Consider the following 19,317-nt stretch of genomic DNA (forward strand, 5'->3'; position numbering starts at 1 on the left):
GACTGGGTGAGTAGAGTTTCTTTTTTAAATGCAAGATGCACACTAATAGGCTCATTTCCCTTGCTGTATTATTATACGTATAATTTACTTGCACCCCAAGATTTGCATACTTTTGAGAAAATCTGGTTGAAATTTGGAATGAAAAGCTTTATGATGACAGTGATTCATCTACTCACAATTTTAACTTAAATGTTTCTTTGATTCATGTTTAGTCTACCATATTGCATTTCACTGATAATGATGTTATCTATTTTACTAAGGGAAATGAGATTTGTACACTTATGTACTGAAGTAGTTGAAGCAGCTGCTGTCTAAGTTTGTCCTTTTACATTCTTATTAAGGTAATACTGGTAGTGTTTGTAAAGCACTCAAGAATTGATTGAAATCCAAGCAGCTGCAAAAGAGAGACTAAGTTCTTCAAACATGAAGAATTCCTGTTGTGCAAGTCAGCGTGCATCCTTGTAGAGTCTATGGGAATTATAATCAACATTTTAGTGTGACTGAAGGTGACAATGTTGGGAAGGAAAGATCATATTTCTGTTTATGACATATCCACCAAATGAAACTCAAACGGAATTAAGAGGTTTAAAAGGGTCAAATGTAGGACCTGATAGTGGCCTCCAGCATGCTAAGTTAACATTCATCTTCCAAATCTTTCTGGTAGTTTCTTCAATTTTACAGCTCTCTGGAATTAATCTGAAGCAGACATGAAAGTCCTTAAGTTTCCAGGATGGGTTAAAAGTTCAATGTTAGTGCATCAGGGCATGTTACATTTGGCCCCCCATGTCTTCAAATTAGGAGGGTAACAAAGATTCTGCCTGTGGTGGCTGACACATCATCATCGATTGGGTGAACCCAGCTTGAAAAGTGTAGCCTGGGATTATGGCCTTTATATCAGGCTAGTTTGTGAAATAACAATTCTTTAACTAATAGAATCTGATGAAATACCAGGTGGTTTGAGCTTTACAGCAGCCATGCCCCTAAGAGCCATTGTAACATGTTTCCAGTGGTGGGCGATGTCAAGGCAAGGCTCACATTGATGGTATTAAAACGTGATGAATCGGCCCGGCAAGGGCCCCTCGGGAAATCAACCGGTTATGAACCCAAGGAAAGTACATCCTGGTGCAGTGCCAGCTATAGGAGTAACCATTTAATCTTCTAACTAGATATTATTAGAGTAACTGTGTGAACTGAATGTGAGTCCAGGGTACTGACTATACTAACTCTATAGATAATTAGCCCCCCACTATAAGACATTAAATTGATGGAATATTGGAAGTGGGATCTACTCACGATACATACCATTGGAATGGAACATGGGAAAGTAGATTGTTACTTTCTATCACTTGAATATTCTTGAAAAGCTTGAACCAATCACTTTTTTCTTTTATTTAAGGTTAGAATTTTCTCATATATTAGTCTTTTGGTATGCTTAAAGGTGGCATGTTTGTATACCACTATGCTTGTGTGTACATATTGATACTCAAGAAGTACATATGTGTCAAACTATATACATAGAGCCTTTTTGGTGAATTCAAGATCCCACATGTTTTGAGTATAGGTCAAAGGTCATGTGAGGTCAACAGCATCATGCTTAAAACCTCATACTTTTAATACCTCAAGGAGGGCAGCTTAGTTAACCATACTTGTTATGTAACTTTTGCCTGGTAAATACAATGGTGGAGGTTGAATAGTTGAAAGTCTGGAAACATCCTGAACAGGATACATAGTTGATGGATCACATACTTTACAAGTGTGATTCTTCACATTGGGTAGAAGTGTTTTCTCATTGATGGAGGTCAAAGGTCATTTATAGTCAACAAAGGTCAAATCATAATTTCAATGTAGGCTATACCTCAAGAAAGGAAACGCACCGCCTATGGATGCCGATCATTTGTAGAAGCCGCTCATACAGAATGGAACAATTTGCCACAACATATCAGGACTGCATCTTCTGTGGACAATTTTAAAACAAAACTGAAAACTCATCTCTTTACTCAGTAATTCATTGTCTATGTACATATTGTGAGACAATTTTTATTGGACACTTTTTTCTTGTATATACATGTTAGTGCTTTTTTATCCATGGTTATTGCCTTTTGTGTGCTATTTTACTTTTTATCTTTCGGTCATATGCTTCTTCTGCTGTGTGTTTGACTTGTATTCTTTATGTATTTTTTGACCTTTTTATTTGTAAAGCCCCCTGAGACTTCTGTTACGGGCGCTTAATAAGAACTGTTTATTATTATTTATTATTAAGCACACTTGCTGAGATGCATTCTTAGTATGATTTTGGCATAATGATTCCAAAGTTAGAATCATTCTTGCCTTTGAAGAAGATCCTGCTAGGATAGAAAGGTCAGGCCCACTTACTTTTACACTTTCATTTACTATCATGGTAACAATCACAAATATAAAGGCTTATCTCAAACGTGATGGACTTCAGACACATGTAACAAATGGGTGACTAATGATTGTGAATATTGTGTGCTGCAGTATTATATGTATTCAGTATTTTACTTTCTGTAGACCTTTAGGATGATAGACGTTAGCTTCACCATGCAAAATAAACATATCCCTTAAAAAGATTAATACTTATCATTCTGACTTTACTATGTGTGTCTTATGCATCAGCCCTGTGGTTTTTGCATGCTGTCCTATGTATTTTATATATTAAAATATTTCTTCATATCATTTATTTATGTATGCTTTGTCTGTTTCATAGGACTTAGTTCTTCGATTCTTGAAGAGAGCTGCTGGTAATTTGCAGAAACCATTTAAAGTGATTGTACCCAGTAGAAAGCTGCCTATCCATGACAGAAGGAGAATCCTGGCTAAGCAACTGGGGGATTTTGTTCAGATTTACAGTAAGGTAGGACATAATGTGGAAAATGACTTGATCTTGCTGTCAAATAGAGGTGCCCATCCCATTACACATTGGGAGCAACAAAGGTACCCAGCAAAACTGTAACATAAAAAGTGGTATGTTGCATACATAAGACTGCTGTTAGTCGACTCTTCCTTTGTAGTCGATTAATCGCATAACTCCTCTCGGGATTACTGCGATTACTCTGTTACAGTTATGACGTCATCACTCTCATTTTAACATTGCAGAAATAGTCAAAACAAATCTTTATTTGTTCTTTCGTGTCTTAACGCGTGGTGTCTAAATCATGTTAAAACATAGATCTACCAATAAAAATTGTGAACAACTTTCAATCCACATCATTTCTTAAAACCCTTCATTATAAATCAATTTTTTAATAGAATCTACGCAGCTACTACAGTTCTATTAGCACTAATAAAAGCAAACATGCAAACAATGACTAGATGTTACACCTTGTAACGCTGTGAGATTCTGTAGAAGGATCTCAACGTTCTAGGCTAGGCTCTAGCCTAGCGCAGTAGCAGGCACATATTTTTCACACTTGAAATGAAACTACACCGCAATCGACACAATCTATCACAGGGATGTAAGTCTTCCGTATTTTTACGAAAATTCGTTTTTTTTTTTAATTCCAATAAAGTTCCACAAAATTGTACAAATATCAAAGACACAACGCGGCAAAAATGCCTCGCCCGTTGCAGCAAGCTAACTTTAATTTTCACTCATCGATCAACCAAAATACCATTTCCTGTTACACATCGCATTGCACTGTACAACATTGTGTGTGCCATGTGAACATCGTTGCGTACGTGCGAACTTCAAATCGCTATAGCTCATTTCTGTTGTTGAAAAACCTTGCCTAATTCACGTTGATTCGTAACTGCTGGTGCTCGACATAAGTTTCGGAATTAACACTTGTGATATTTGTGAGCGGCTAAATCTACGTGATACGCATATGATAGTCGATATTCGTGATCGCTTTCAAATGTGAGACTGTTTTTTATTCCGGATTTCGCTGCGACGTATTCGTTACTTGGAGCTAGCCTAACATAACGATAGTGTGTAAGTAGTCAGAACTAGTGGTAGGATGTGTTAGCGCTAATACTTTTGAGCTAGCCTAACATAACGATAGTGCGTAAGTATTGAGAGCTGGGAGTAGGATGTGTTAGAACGGCATTCCCCCGGTTTCTCCGAATAGTTTTCCGGTTTTTTTTTTTGGCTACACTTACATCCCTGCTATCAGCCATCCGATAAATGTGAACCAGGCCAGTAATGAATTAATTGTAAAAAGGTTTGAAGAAATGGCAAATACTTTGGCAATCATGAAAGATTAATATGTTGTGATTATGCACAATTTTTAACATTGCTAGGACTGAATGTTGCCCTGCAGAACAAGCATATTACTGACAAGCAAACGCATGAATCTAACCGGAGCAGGTGCTTGTCGATTTTTAACACAGCACAGTGCTAGTGTAGCATTGTGAGAACCTACAGGTATAACTTTGCGATATTTGCTGACAAATTGCTTTAGTGCTGTCTTTTGATAGGTTAGGCTATTTGCAAAAGCAGATTATGTGCTAGCTTACAGTTGGTTCATAGCAACCTTAGGTTTTGAGCGCGATTAATCAAACTTCCAAAGTGTAATCACCACTACTGGGCATTAATTGATAATGACTATCAGCACTAATTAATACATATTGTTTCTGTTAGTATCTTAAAGTATTTCTTTATCATTCCAACTATAAAGATATCAGAACTATTATGGGCTCTTGTAATCATGCTAAGATGGCTAGTTGATCTATTAGACAATTGCCTTTATTGTTGTTTTTTATAGGAAACTGGAGAATTGGCAGCTCGCATGGACACACTTAAAGAAGCAGGTCAAGATACTGATGGTGTAGTCAGTGCAACGAGATTTGACAAATTCGTAGTGGTTGCCAAGTAAGTATGAAGTTTAGAGACTTCTGGAAATCAAATGGTACCTTCATAAAAAAGAATGAAGGAAAATTAGATGAAAAGCAAATATGTCCAAGTAACACAAGAAGTCTGATCATAGAGTGTTTGATAATTGAGTGACTCTAACAAATAGTCTATACAGCATAGTTTATGTGGGCAGTCATGTTTTGACCTGCATTAATATACCCCACTACAGCAGATTACACCACTCCAATCCCTACCACACCACTTAACACCATACACACATGGCTCTCCCACAATGCGTCACTCTATACAAACAACATAGTTTTTGATAATTAGTGACTATAACAAATAACCTATACAACATTGTTTATGGGGGCAATCATGTTTGACCTGCATTAATATACCCCACTGCAGCAGATTACACCACTCCAATCCCTACCACACCCCACTTAACACCAAACACACCTGGCTCTCCCACAATGCTTCACTCTATACTGCTCCACATCATCACTGGCTATACCTCAGACTAATCCATATATAACCTTTAATTCAAGGAATGGCATACATTGGTAATGTACAACCTTAAACATGTGAGGTGTGCTTCCTGTATTTGTCATAGCTATCTTCAGTCTCCTCCAAAAGAGGAATAGAGGTGACCTACCTTTAGTGTATATTTCTACATTGTTCAATGATTCATCATTTCCTGTGGTTTTAATACTACTCTGTACCACTTCCCCTGCTATTCATACCAATCTCTACCCATAGTACTCTTTATAGTATAATTTGACACAAAAGTAGAAGAAATTAGGTGAACTCAGTATTCCAGTTAAAACAATTGTTTGTGTCATCTGAAAGTCAGTGACCTATTTATGGAAAGTAGCAGAAGATGCACATATCCTATTCTATGTAGTATATTATTTGTATGCTGTTAGTACTAAGCAGATGACTTAATCGCTACCCATGCTATTCTATGTAACATATATACCTGTTAAAGATATTATTTGTATGCTGTTAGTAACATGCAGATTACTTAATCGCTACCCATGCTATTCTATGTAGCATATATACCTGTTAAAGATATTATTTGTATGCTGTTAGTAAAATGCAGATTACTTAATCGCTACCCATGCTATTCTATGTAGTATATATACCTGTTAAAGATATTTTTTGTATGCTGTTAGTAACATGCAGATTACTTAATCGCTACCCATGCTATTCTATGTAGCATATATACCTGTTAAAGATATTATTTGTATGCTGTTAGTAATATGCAGATTACTTAATCGTTACCCATGCTATTCTTTGTAGCATATATACCTGTTAAAGATATTATTTGTAAGCTGTTAGTAATATGCAGATGACTTAATCGCTACCCATGCTATTCTATGTAGCATATATATACCTGTTAAAGATATTATTTGTATGCTGTTAGTACTATGCAGATGACTTAATCGCTACCCATGCTATTCTATGTAGCATATATACCTGTTAAAGATATTTTTTGTATGCTGTTAGTAACATGCAGATTACTTAATCGCTACCCATGCTATTCTATGTAGCATATATACCTGTTAAAGATATTATTTGTATGCTGTTAGTACTATGCAGATGACTTAATCGCTACCCATGCTATTCTATGTAACATATATACCTGTTAAAGATATTTTTTGTATGCTGTTAGTAACATGCAGATTACTTAATCGCTACCCATGCTATTCTATGTAGCATATATACCTGTTAAAGATATTATTTGTATGCTGTTAGTAATATGCAGATTACTTAATCGTTACCCATGCTATTCTTTGTAGCATATATACCTGTTAAAGATATTATTTGTAAGCTGTTAGTAATATGCAGATGACTTAATCGCTACCCATGCTATTCTATGTAGCATATATACCTGTTAAAGATATTATTTGTATGCTGTTAGTACTATGCAGATGACTTAATCGCTACCCATGCTATTCTATGTAGCATATATACCTGTTAAAGATATTTTTTGTATGCTGTTAGTAACATGCAGATTACTTAATCGCTACCCATGCTATTCTATGTAGCATATATACCTGTTAAAGATATTATTTGTATGCTGTTAGTACTATGCAGATGACTTAATCGCTACCCATGCTATTCTATGTAGCATATATACCTGTTAAAGATATTATTTGTATGCTGTTAGTACTATGCAGATGACTTAATCGCTACCCATGCTATTCTATGTAGCATATATACCTGTTAAAGATATTTTTTGTATGCTGTTAGTAACATGCAGATTACTTAATCGCTACCCATCCTATTCTATGTAGTATATATACCTGTTAAAGATATTATTTGTATGCTGTTAGAAATATGCAGATGACTTAATCACTACCCATGCTATTCTATGTAGCATATATACCTGTTAAAGATATTTTTTGTATGCTGTTAGTAACATGCAGATTACTTAATCGCTACCCATCCTATTCTATGTAGTATATATACCTGTTAAAGATATTATTTGTATGCTGTTAGTACTAAGCAGATGACTTAATCGCTACCCATGCTATTCTGTGTAGCATATATACCTGTTAAAGATATTTTTTGTATGCTGTTAGTAACATGCAGATTACTTAATCGCTACCCATGCTATCCTATGTAGTATATATATACCTGTTAAAGATATTATTTGTATGCTGTTAGAAATATGCAGAAAATTACTGTAAACCTCCTAGGTAACTCTCCTAAACCTCTCTGTAAACCTCCTAGGTAACTCTCCTAAACCTCTCTGTAAACCTCCTAGGTAACTCTCCTAAACCTCTCTGTAAACCTCCTAGGTAGCTCTCCTAAACCTCTCTGTAAAACTCCTAGGTAACTCTCCTAAACCTCTCTGTAAACCTCCTAGGTAACTCTCCTAAACCTCTCTGTAAACCTCCTAGGTAACTCTCCTAAACCTCTCTGTAAACCTCCTAGGTAACTCTCCTAAACCTCTCTGTAAATCTCCTAGGTAACTCTCCTAAACCTCTCTGTAAACATCCTAGGTAACTCTCCTAAACCTCTCTGTAAACCTCCTAGGTAACTCTCCTAAAGATCTCTGTAAAACTCCTAGGTAACTCTCCTAAACCTCTCTGTAAAACTCCTAGGTAACTCTCCTAAACCTCTATGTAAAACTCCTAGGTAACTCTCCTAAACCTCTCTGTAAAACTCCTAGGTTACTCTCCTAAACCTCTATGTAAAACTCCTAGGTAACTCTCCTGAACATCTCTGTAAACCTCCAAGGTAACTCTCCTTAACATCTCTGTAAACCTTCAAGGTAACATCTTGTGACAATCTCCAGATGTCTTCTGGTACAAGTCACAACAGAAGCATCATGTTTCACAACCCTTCCCCTTCTTTTCTCTGCTTATACCTAGTAGTAGTTGTGTTTCATGTGTAGATCAACAAAGCCTTGGAGTTCTCTTCAAAGTAACTCAACCCACTAACTACTGGTAGATATGCTATTGAAGTAATATTCAATCCGATTATCGCTCACATCTTGAAGTCTCAATCATTCTGCGCATCTGTAGAAAGCATGTTAGTAGTAGGATTGACACATATAAGGTGTGAAAATTCACAATGTAGCCTTTCGAGTCAACACAAAGATTTCACATTCAACAAATTGTATTATTAGAGCCTGTACTACATACATAACAATAGATAACCATTAGTGTGAACATGAACTTTAAGACAAGCTAGATCGCAGATGAATCATACCGGTGGACACATGGCTGCCAAAGTTTTGCTGTTATTGTAATGTAGCTTCACATTTATCAATCCAGACATTTGTTGTATGATTTGCAAAGTATGCTGAAAAGAATTTTCTTCTTTTTTTCAAAGTGAGGGAGAATTGGAGGAAATATTGACAATGTACACAAAGCAAAATAAGTCTGCTAGTATTTTCCTTGGAACCGGCACCAGTGGCAAACCAAGCACAGGAAATGCCATCGGTGGTGGCAAAGCTGCCATCGAAAGAAACATTGAAGACAAACCCAAAGGTAAGCTTGTCTCTCAATTAATTAGCTCAGGTTTAAAAAATTATATGTATAACACACTAAGCATTAAGATATTCCACTTCCTGTCAATGCAAACACCTATATCGTAGTGCTGTAGAACAGAACTGACATACATCAATGTGATGGCCTTTAAAGCTACATAATAGCAAGTAGCCAAATGTCTCTGACAATTCTCAAACAATTCAAGTTCTCTTAAATGATAGTATATAAGCATTTCAATGCAAATCTTGCAAATAAGGTCTTAATAACTGAAATAAGATTTGGAACATGAAGGAAAGTAAGATATGATCGATCAATTTTCTGACTTGTCAGGTTCATTAAACATTGTGTTATTCAAGTCAGGGGATAAATGTAGCTTTTTTCACAACATTAGTTGCATTATGACTACAGGTAGACAAAATGGACATTATAGGCAAAAACAATGTAGTAGCGTATAAGAAGCTGACAGTGTAGAGTTCTTCGTTTGTTGTAGCTAAAATTGGTGGTGATGATGGTCCAAAGAGTAATGTTGTCATCAGACCTCACTCCACTCCTAATGTTGAGGAGGATTGCAATGGATCAACCAATACAGGTGGCAGGAGGCCATTCTCTGCCAAAGCAGTGCATCTAGACCCAGGTAGGTCAAACATTCATTAATAATCATCTTTTTGCTACAATTTCTGATGTAAACTATACAATGTCATAAAGGTACACCAGGTCAGTATTAATGAAAGCTTATTTTGTCAAATCCATTTGTTACAGGAGGATCTTTAAAATGTTATGTATACTGTAGTATCCGTTCTTACCGATATGAATTTAAGGTATTTCATTAATCCTGTTACCTGCATTGATAGCAAAAGATTTCAGCTATATTTTTGTCTGAGAAGTTGTGTGTTTAATTAATGTGCTATTTATTTAAGATGGGTAGGAATGTCTTAAATTGACTGTTTGACGTATGACTGTCCTGCTAGTGGAGGTGATTTCTGATTAGCTTGCACAAGGTCTACAGTGTGTTAAATTATAGTGAAGCCCAACTCTAGTTGCATAAAGCAATGAATCATCACTATTAACATCCTAGAACAACTCTAACCATTAGAAGGTTTGAAACAGAGAAGGAAGTAACTTTTCAATGTTCTGCATAGGGCTTGTAGTGTATCAGTTACTTTTTTCTGCAGATAACCATTTATGGTGAGTATTAAAGGTTTGGGCCCTCATGCAGGTCACTATACCTAGCTTGAGCAATGTGCAGTGTAAGCCGGTAGGTTGATTAAGCCTAACGCCTCTAAGGGCCCTCATGTAGGTCACTTTACCTAGCTTGAGCAATGTGTAGTGTATGCAGGGCCCTCATACACGATATTTGCAAGAGTGAGCTGAATTTCTGGCTGTGATCAGAGCATGCAGTACATCAGTGAAATGTGAAAAATCTGCATTCCATCTAAACATCTAAAACGAAATTGTTTAATATCCTCCTAGTCATGGTACATGTATTTGTTATGATAGTTACCCATAGAAACAGGCTACAGACAAGATCAATAAATGTTAACTGTGATGATGTCACCACTCATGGTACAAACAGCAGCTTTAATGGTTCAACGTTCATGATAGTTGTAAACGTCAATTAATCACCAGTGTGAGAATAAAATATGCATATTTAGCTGCATGGCAAATTGTTTATTATGAGGAAAGTTTAATAGCAAATGGTGTGGTTAGTCAGTGTCAAAATCTGTTTATATAAAGAAAGGTGTGATATATGCAAAGATTGTATTGATTTCATTGTATACCCAGGAAGGCTAAACATCCTCATACTGATATATATAGTAGTGATGACTAACTCTATCCACTGTGTACCTTGAGTGCATGCATTGAAGGGGCATGGGTCATGAAATATAGTATGATTAATTTATTGTATTTATAACAGAGGGTTGTTAATATGTTGTTCCTGTTATTCAAATCAGTCCAGCACAAATACATTTCAGCTGGTTGGATTATTCTTACAAAAGATGAATGATGTCAAGAACAGCAATTACTTTTCATATGTTTAAGTTTTAACAGCAATCTGAAGCATAACATTAAACTACAAGCACTTTTCATAGCAGGTGAGCAGGTGCATTTATAACTTATTGTGTTAAGAATCTTTCACAGCAGATGTACGATGGCTGATCATCAAAAGAGATTAGGCATCAAGCACCTCTACAGGTCAAGTACTATGACCTAGCTTTATATGCAAATTTGAAATAAGGCATCAACATAGCCTGATTTGAAAAGAGGGCAGGAAGGACTTGAGCATTGTCAATTGCTTGTTTCTTCATCTGTGCAAGCAGTCAGCTAGTAATAAGCCTAGCTGCTAGATATGTTGTAAAATATGTGAATGATCTGTTGGTTAACGATGTCTTCTTAATGCGCTGTAGGCAAAAGCCTATCACGACAGTCGGCAACTTATGGTGGAGCCCGGGATTTGCCAGACAGTTACAATTTTCAGAGCTTTCTTATGGAGATCAAAGAAGTTATGTCTTTTATATTATACTCCAAGCTAGCTTACATGAATCATGATCATCCATTCTGACTGGTGGGATTCTAGTTGTTTGTCACTCAGTCCTGATGGAAGATTCTGGGGTGTGGGCCTAAAAGTTTATGAACCCCATCAGAAGCTGTTTAATAATTGTTGATGAAACACACAACCACTTGCTACACAGTAAGATCCTTGTTTATAATGTTGCTTAAGAAATAACACCAGCTCCATTCATTTTGACTTTCCTGTAATATGAGATCATAACATCACCAGCCTAATAATGCCAAAGGAAGTTCATTTCCTGTTAGTAATTGTACTCTTTTCAATGTATAACAACTTGATTGCTTGCTTGAGACGTGGAGAAAGTATCATGTACACACCTTGTATTCAAAAGATTATTTTCTTTACTTGATGTGATTTATTTCTGCATTGACACTAGAAATAAAACAATCTAAAAGATAAAACATGGCGAGTGAATATTCCCCGTTGACATTTATGGTCCAGCAAATTGATGTCTTTATTCTACATAACGCATGGTGTGTCACATAGTCAGTGTAGTTGCCAACATGTGTCCTTCTTTCTGTTGTTTTGAGAAGCAAACCTTTTTTTCATTATGTTTCCGTTTTTGTAACAGATTTCAAATTTATTACAGACCCATATGAGATCATATGACCCAACTTAGGTAGCAATTCAGACAAATATTTGGAACTTTTGCTTTTTTTTTTTTTTTTTTTCATAAAGGCATATACTGTCAGCAGTGAGCTGGATGAAATATGCAACCAACTGTAATTTATAAAGACATGAACAATGCTCCCTTATCTCTGTTTGTCTCAGTGAGGAAGTAATGAAGGAGTTGACATTTGATACAGATTCTCATCTTTGTTTTAGTCTGTTGTTTCTAGTAATTCCTGTCTTAGAACACCCACATGCCCTCCTACGCAAGAAAAAATGTCAAACTCTACAATCTTCAGATGATTACTGAGATTCTGGGAAATGAGGAGATTAAGTTAAGGTATAAACATGAGAAAACAAAATGGGATTTTGCAAATGATATAAGTAAAATGATCTCCTACATTACAGGTAGTCTGTCTCCATGGATATGTGAATATAGAGTTATAAGTTTATGTACAATGTCATAGTAACCCAGTCAGTTCTACTTCATAGTAGAAAGCTTTTATTTATGAACACAAGCTTTGTTTGATGTAATACATTATTTATGGCATTTTTCTTCATCTTGTTAGGTTTATGAAACTTATGCCGTTTCTCCTCCCTCCTTCCCAACAATGCTAGGCCACTGTTTCACAGTCTCTTTTCTCAGATTTTGTTTGTACAAGAAATAAGGTACACACCAGAAACATGTTTTCACCTTTATATTAAACATACTTTGATTCAGTATTAGTATTGTCTACTGTAATATTTACATCAGTTTTTGTTTTGTTATGCTTTAGAGAGAAACTTACACTTTCTTTCTGTTTTATGCTGCATGTACACAGGAGGTGGTTCAGGTCAGCCTGTTTCAGCACTAGTTTACAAAGATCCTTCCAGTGGTGTACATATAGGTATCAAAGTTTTGTTGCAATGTTTCTCACATTAATGACACTAACCAACTCAGCACCCAGACTCTTCTCAATTGGAGGAGACTTGATTGCAGTTTTGTCAAAAGTGCACCCATCAAGTAAATAAATCTTATAAATGACAGTAACTTGATTTTCCTTCTAAAGCATCCATGGTTCTTTTCATGTTGGATATTGTTATTTCAGTTTCTATTGCTCTCTATTGATAACCCACAGGTTAATTTACACATCCCAATAATCAACTTTTAATTATTTTATCCAATGGTGGAGGCTGAGTTTAAATCACTTGTTCCATCCAATTAAGTAAATTTGTGCACTAAGTGCATAATGCTATCTGAGTTTCAAGATTACTAAAGGAGTACTCTTTTCATTCATTAAATGTATCCATTGTCCCTTACGCCCTCTTCTGCCTATGTTTTGCTGCTTTACCCTTCCAAAATTTGCTTCTTTCACAGGCTGCAACCCCCCCCCCCCCCTGCTTTATTGCTAAGGACCCAGAGCGCCATCTGGTTGTGTCACTGCGGTAATAAATCATGTATAAATCTCCTTAAAAATAGTACTCTTCTTTTATTTCTGTTTTTGCAATGTACTTAAATTGACTGTTTCAGCTATAAAAAATAACAGACACATCTCTGACACTAGAGTGGGCGGTCTAGTCATAGCCATACTTTAACTTCTATGGTAGAACATCTTTGGATAGCATCCAACATAGTACATCTAAATATTTAATGCATTCTAAATAAAGTAAGTTCTGAAGTCATAAGAGTCTTATATTTACTAGAATAGATATGCCAGCCACTTTTTGCCAGGGACATTTTACAAATGACAAAATAGGTGCAGAAATACACTCAGGACTGGTAGCAGTGGTGTTTAATGATAGACACAGTACATCAAAATTAATAATGTACTTTCCAGTTGACTCTTTAGATTCCCCTTGCATGATGATAGCATATTTGTTGTCCTTAATGATAAGAACTTAATGCTACAGTCTACATACTCTGTGCTAGGGATTTATCAGGGTATGACATGTTTATTGGTGAGGACAGTTGGTCTTTAAACCTTAGTTTTCATGGCAGATAACCTCCTAAGGTTAATAAGATATTCAGGTAAGAAAGGAAAGCCTTGTTGCTCCCAGATTGAATAGTAAGATTACATTTTGCAGATTGCTAATCATGGATTGATATTTTTCAGCATTACTTGAGTTTGAGTGGTGTCTTTGCTGACATGTATAAACATGAAATAGTATTAGCTTACACAATGGAGGATGTAACAGCTCCAGGGACTAGAGGAATGATGGATGTGATCAAGGAATTTGCACTTCTTAAGGTGCAATCTATAGGCCTCTTGTCATGTGCGAATGTTTACAACATGATTACCAAGCCAATCATGATTGGATTTGGGTGAAGGATGTCAGGGTTCATGTCAGAAAAATTCCAGTGTTGAAAGAGGCATCATTTTTTTCATCTATAGTATGCATCGTGCAGTGTTTGTCTAATGTGTGATGTAGTTCAGTTAAAGTACAATGCACAGTATTTACCAGCAAGTTTGTAACTAAAATTAACCCAATCACATTATTTTATGCATCTAGTTATAGCCACACTTTCAATTGCAAATATCTGTATGAAATGATCTTTTTTGTTGCAAAAGTTGACAAAGGAAATGCATTCTATTGTTCATTGAATTGAATTTTCCTTTTGGTATGCCCAGTGATGATAATAAAGTGTTTTTTGTGTCTTAAATTATGCCCTTGTCTCCATTCTCCTGCAAATATATAATCTGGTAGTGAGATGCCTGAGTGAGAAGGGCGAACATCTCAGGGTCATTAATACATTGTACTTGCACAGTAAAAGTCATGCTAGGAGGCTACAGTGTATCGAGTGTGTGATGCCTAAGTGAGAAGGACAAACAGGGTCATTTATACATTGTACTTGCACAGTAAAAGTCATGCTAGGAGGCTACAGTGTATCAAGTGTGTGATGCCTGAGTGAGAAGGGCGAACATCTCAGGGTCATTTATACATTGTACTTGCACAGTAAAAGTCATGCTAGGAGGCTACAGTGTATCGAGTATGTGATGCCTAAGTGAGAAGGGCGAACATCTCAGGGTCATTTATACATTGTACTTGCACAGTAAAAGTCATGCTAGGAGGCTACAGTGTATCGAGTATGTGATGCCTAAGTGAGAAGGGCGAACATCTCAGGGTCATTTATACATTGTACTTGCACAGTAAAAGTCATGCTAGGAGGCTACAGTGTATCGAGTATGTGATGCCTAAGTGAGAAGGGCGAACATCTCAGGGTCATTAATACATTGTACTTGCACAGTAAAAGTCATGCTAGGAGGCTACAGTGTATCGAGTATGTGATGCCTAAGTTAGAAGGGCGAACATCTCAGGGTCATTTATACATTGTACTTGCACAGTAAAAGTCATGCTAGGAGGCTACAGTGTATCGAGTATGTGATGCCTAAGTGAGAAGGGCGAACATCTCAGGGTCATTTATACATTGTACTTGCACAGTAAAAGTCATGCTAGGAGGCTACAGTGTATCGAGTATGTGATGCCTAAGTGAGAAGGGCGAACATCTCAGGGTCATTTATACATTGTACTTGCACAGTAAAAGTCATGCTAGGAGGCTACAGTGTATCGAGTGTGTGATGCCTAAGTTAGAAGGGCGAACATCTCAGGGTCATTTATACATTGTACTTGCACAGTAAAAGTCATGCTAGGAGGCTACAGTGTATCGAGTGTGTGATGCCTAAGTTAGAAGGGCGAACATCTCAGGGTCATTTATACATTGTAATTGCACAGTAAAAGTCATGCTTGGAGGCTACAGTGTATCGAGTGTGTGATGCCTGAGTGAGAAGGGCGAACATCTCAGGGTCATTTATACATTGTACTTGCACAGTAAAAGTCATGCTAGGAGGCTACAGTGTATCGAGTATGTGATGCCTAAGTGAGAAGGGCGAACATCTCAGGGTCATTTATACATTGTAATTGCACAGTAAAAGTCATGCTTGGAGGCTACAGTGTATCGAGTGTGTGATGCCTGAGTGAGAAGGGCGAACATCTCAGGGTCATTTATACATTGTACTTGCACAGTAAATGTCATGCTAGGAGGCTACAGTGTATCGAGTGTGTGATGCCTGAGTGAGAAGGGCGAACATCTCAGGGTCATTTATACATTGTACTTGCACAGTAAATGTCATGCTAGGAGGCTACAGTGTATCGAGTGTGTGATGCCTAAGTGAGAACGGCGAACATCTCAGGGTCATTTATACATTGTACTTGCACAATAAAAGTCATGCTTGGAGGCTACAGTGTATCGAGTGTGTGATGCCTAAGTGAGAAGGGCGAACATCTCAGGGTCATTTATACATTGTAATTGCACAGTTAAAGTCATGCTAGGAGGCTACAGTGTATCAAGTGTGTGATGCCTGAGTGAGAAGGGCAAACATCTCAGGGTCATTTATACACTGCATTTGCACAGTAAAAGCAAACAGATTAGCCTTATAAACTAACAGATTTTATGATTTTGTACCACCAAATTCGCAAATGCCTCTAATGAAATAAATTAAGGAACTAAAAATATCAAGCAGAAGTGTTTCTGTAGTTTTGGATGTGTTCAAGGCCTTTGGTATGCAGATCAAGGAACATCAACTCTTCTAATTAAGGATCAGCAAGCTTTGCAAATTATACCTGCATCTTTTCAGAATTGGGGGGGGGGGGGAAGTAACTTTGTTATATATATTTTCAATAATCTTCAACCCTTATCCTAATATTAGTTACTATTTCAGTTCAGATCATATGACTGAAAGGTTAATTGCTCTCGCATTCTTCATAGGAAATTGTTGAACTTTTCCAGAAATGTGTCACTATATCAATTGAAAGAAATAGGACCCAAGATAACCAAAAGATTACTGAGTAATGGCAAATCCCTATGTTGGTTTAATGTAGCTTTGGCAAGTTGGTCTTGTTATTGAATGTAAATCAAACACATTATTTACCTTAATTGTGAATACATGACTTCCTAGTATTGTACAAAGCTACTCAGAATTTTACATTGACAATCCAGTTTCTGGATATTTGGTAATATTCAGGAAGAAATGGAACTTAGGTCTTTCCAACTTGTTTGATTCCATAATAGTGCCAACCTGATTTCACATGATCCAGTGATGGTGACACCCAGATACATCATGATCCAGTGATGGTGACACCTAAATATCTCATGATCCGGTCATGGTGTAACCCTGTAACATCATGATCCAGTGATGGTGACACCCAGATACGTCATGATCCAGTGATGGTGACACCCAAATATCTCATGATCCGGTGATGGTGTAACCCAGATACATCATGATCCAGTGATGGTGACACCCAAATATCTCATGATCCGGTGATGGTGTCACCCTGTTACATCATGATCCAGTGATGGTGACACCCAGATACATCATGATCCAGTGATGGTGACACCCAGATACATCATGATCCAGTGATGGTGACACCCAGATACATCATGATCCGGTGATGGTGTAACCCTGATACATCATGATCCAGTGATGGTGACACCCAGATACATCATGATTCAGTGATGGTGACACCCAAATATCTCATGATCCGGTGATGGTGTAACCCTGTTAAATCATGATCCAGTGATGTTGACACCCAGATACATCATGATCCAATGATGGTGACACCCAGATACATCATGATCCAGTGATGGTGACACCCAAATATCTCATGATCCAGTGATGGTGACACCCAGATACATCATGATCCAGTGATGGTGACACCCAAATATCTCATGATCTGGTGATGGTGACACCCTGATACATGATCCAGTGATGGTGACACCCTGATGCATGATCCAGTGATGGTGCCACCCTGATAAATCATGATCCAGTGATGTTGCCATCCTGATTTCTCATGATCGGTGTTGATTCCACCCTGATATCTCCGGATGAGTGATGGTGACACCCAAATATCTCATGATCCGGTGATGGTGCAACCCTGATACCTGAAAAATATCTATAGATGAATGTTTTTGATTTTATATTTGGTATGATCTATATTCTAGAGTCTAGACTAGTGTTGCTACGATAATCGTTTTCAATATCGGTATCGGCCGATATTTGCAATATCGGCAGCATATCGGTATCGGTAAAATTTTGCCTAATTGCCGATAACAGCAAACCGATATTGAACTTTTCTTTTTAACAGCAGAGCTACTCCTTTATACTTGCAATGATCTGTTAATCTGCCCAAGACGATCCATTTCTTTAGCGTCAGTTAAACTCAGATTGATTTTCGATTAATATCCATGGAAACCTGACCCTCCGTAACCTCTAAAAACATGTCTACGGCGCGCGAATATAACCAATGACCTTCGTGAACCTTGGCCTACACACAGCATCAGTGCAGCATTATACACTGTACTAACAATTCATTTCTCAAAGGCCTCCGTGAAAACCTTGAACATGATGTATAACTGCACAGTTCAGCAGTGTTGGAAAACCTTGTTCAATTTCCCGCGAACACAAAATACTGACAACTTTTTTTATTTAAATTGTCACGAAACTGATAAATTTTAAAATGACAAGTTAGAGTACCTATATAATGTTATAAAATGAAAAGAGATTTAATCTGTCTTTCAATCTGTGCAACTTACAAACCTTCCGATATTATGAAACAAACAACGTTCAGCAAAGCCTTTTTTCTAGACTGCCGCCTAACAATGAATAGCGTGCACTATGCGTACATTTTTACAACTGCAGTGTTTAACCCTATACCCAACTACCACGGTACATGTGCTGCAAATTTTCCCAGGTACCTTCCCAAACAACTGTGAGCTCATCCCCTGTGTAACACCTGTTTCTTAACATTTTTTGCACGTTGCCAGGGAACTTTTTAGTTACGTGAGATCCGTAACCGCCGAGGTGGTTAGGCTATTTGCCATACACTTAACTATGGTAGGATATTATTTTTTCCGTATTTTTGGAAATCCTAGAAAATACTTTCTTTTCCCCCGCTTAACAACAGATGTGGTCTTACGGTATATTCATAAATGGATGCACTAGAGCCTTGTTTACATGACATTAGTTGCATTTAGTACGATATGCCAGTTTTGTGTGAATTTTTCGAGAGTAAAATTGCTCGATCTTTCGTAATATTTGAAAGGTGTACCACCTTACTTTCCGTACACAATTGGTCATTTCTCTACTGATTTTCAGTTTTTTTTTCTCTATACGGTCAAGTGAATAAGTTGTACATAGAGTATAAACTCAATAAATTATAACTTTTACATTGTGATCGACAGTTCGTAACCTAATTAAGATGCAATTTTGCAAGCATACGTTAACACTGTAAGCAACTTGTAAGTCTTTACAATGTTAAGGCTCACATTTACTGCGTCCAGTTTATTT

General features: G+C 37.0%; 1 protein-coding gene across 6 annotated transcripts in view; it reads left to right on the top strand.

Moving 5' to 3' along the window:
• LOC139970567 (tubulin polyglutamylase TTLL5-like) overlaps positions 1–19,317 on the top strand; it is a 185,279-nt gene that overhangs the window by 33,810 nt on the left and 132,152 nt on the right. For 5 of the 6 annotated variants that reach the window (XM_071976367.1, XM_071976363.1, XM_071976366.1 and 2 more), the window contains 5 exons: positions 2,726–2,872; positions 4,722–4,828; positions 8,660–8,817; positions 9,308–9,451; positions 12,817–12,882. In XM_071976367.1, coding sequence (XP_071832468.1) covers positions 2,726–2,872; positions 4,722–4,828; positions 8,660–8,817; positions 9,308–9,451; positions 12,817–12,882 — 622 coding nt within the window. The remainder of the gene's footprint in view (positions 1–2,725; positions 2,873–4,721; positions 4,829–8,659; positions 8,818–9,307; positions 9,452–12,816; positions 12,883–19,317) is intronic. The other variant, XM_071976365.1, reaches the window with a different exon arrangement.

Source organism: Apostichopus japonicus, chromosome 8 (genome assembly GCF_037975245.1).
Source record: "Apostichopus japonicus isolate 1M-3 chromosome 8, ASM3797524v1, whole genome shotgun sequence".
Lineage (NCBI taxonomy): Eukaryota > Metazoa > Echinodermata > Holothuroidea > Aspidochirotida > Stichopodidae > Apostichopus > Apostichopus japonicus.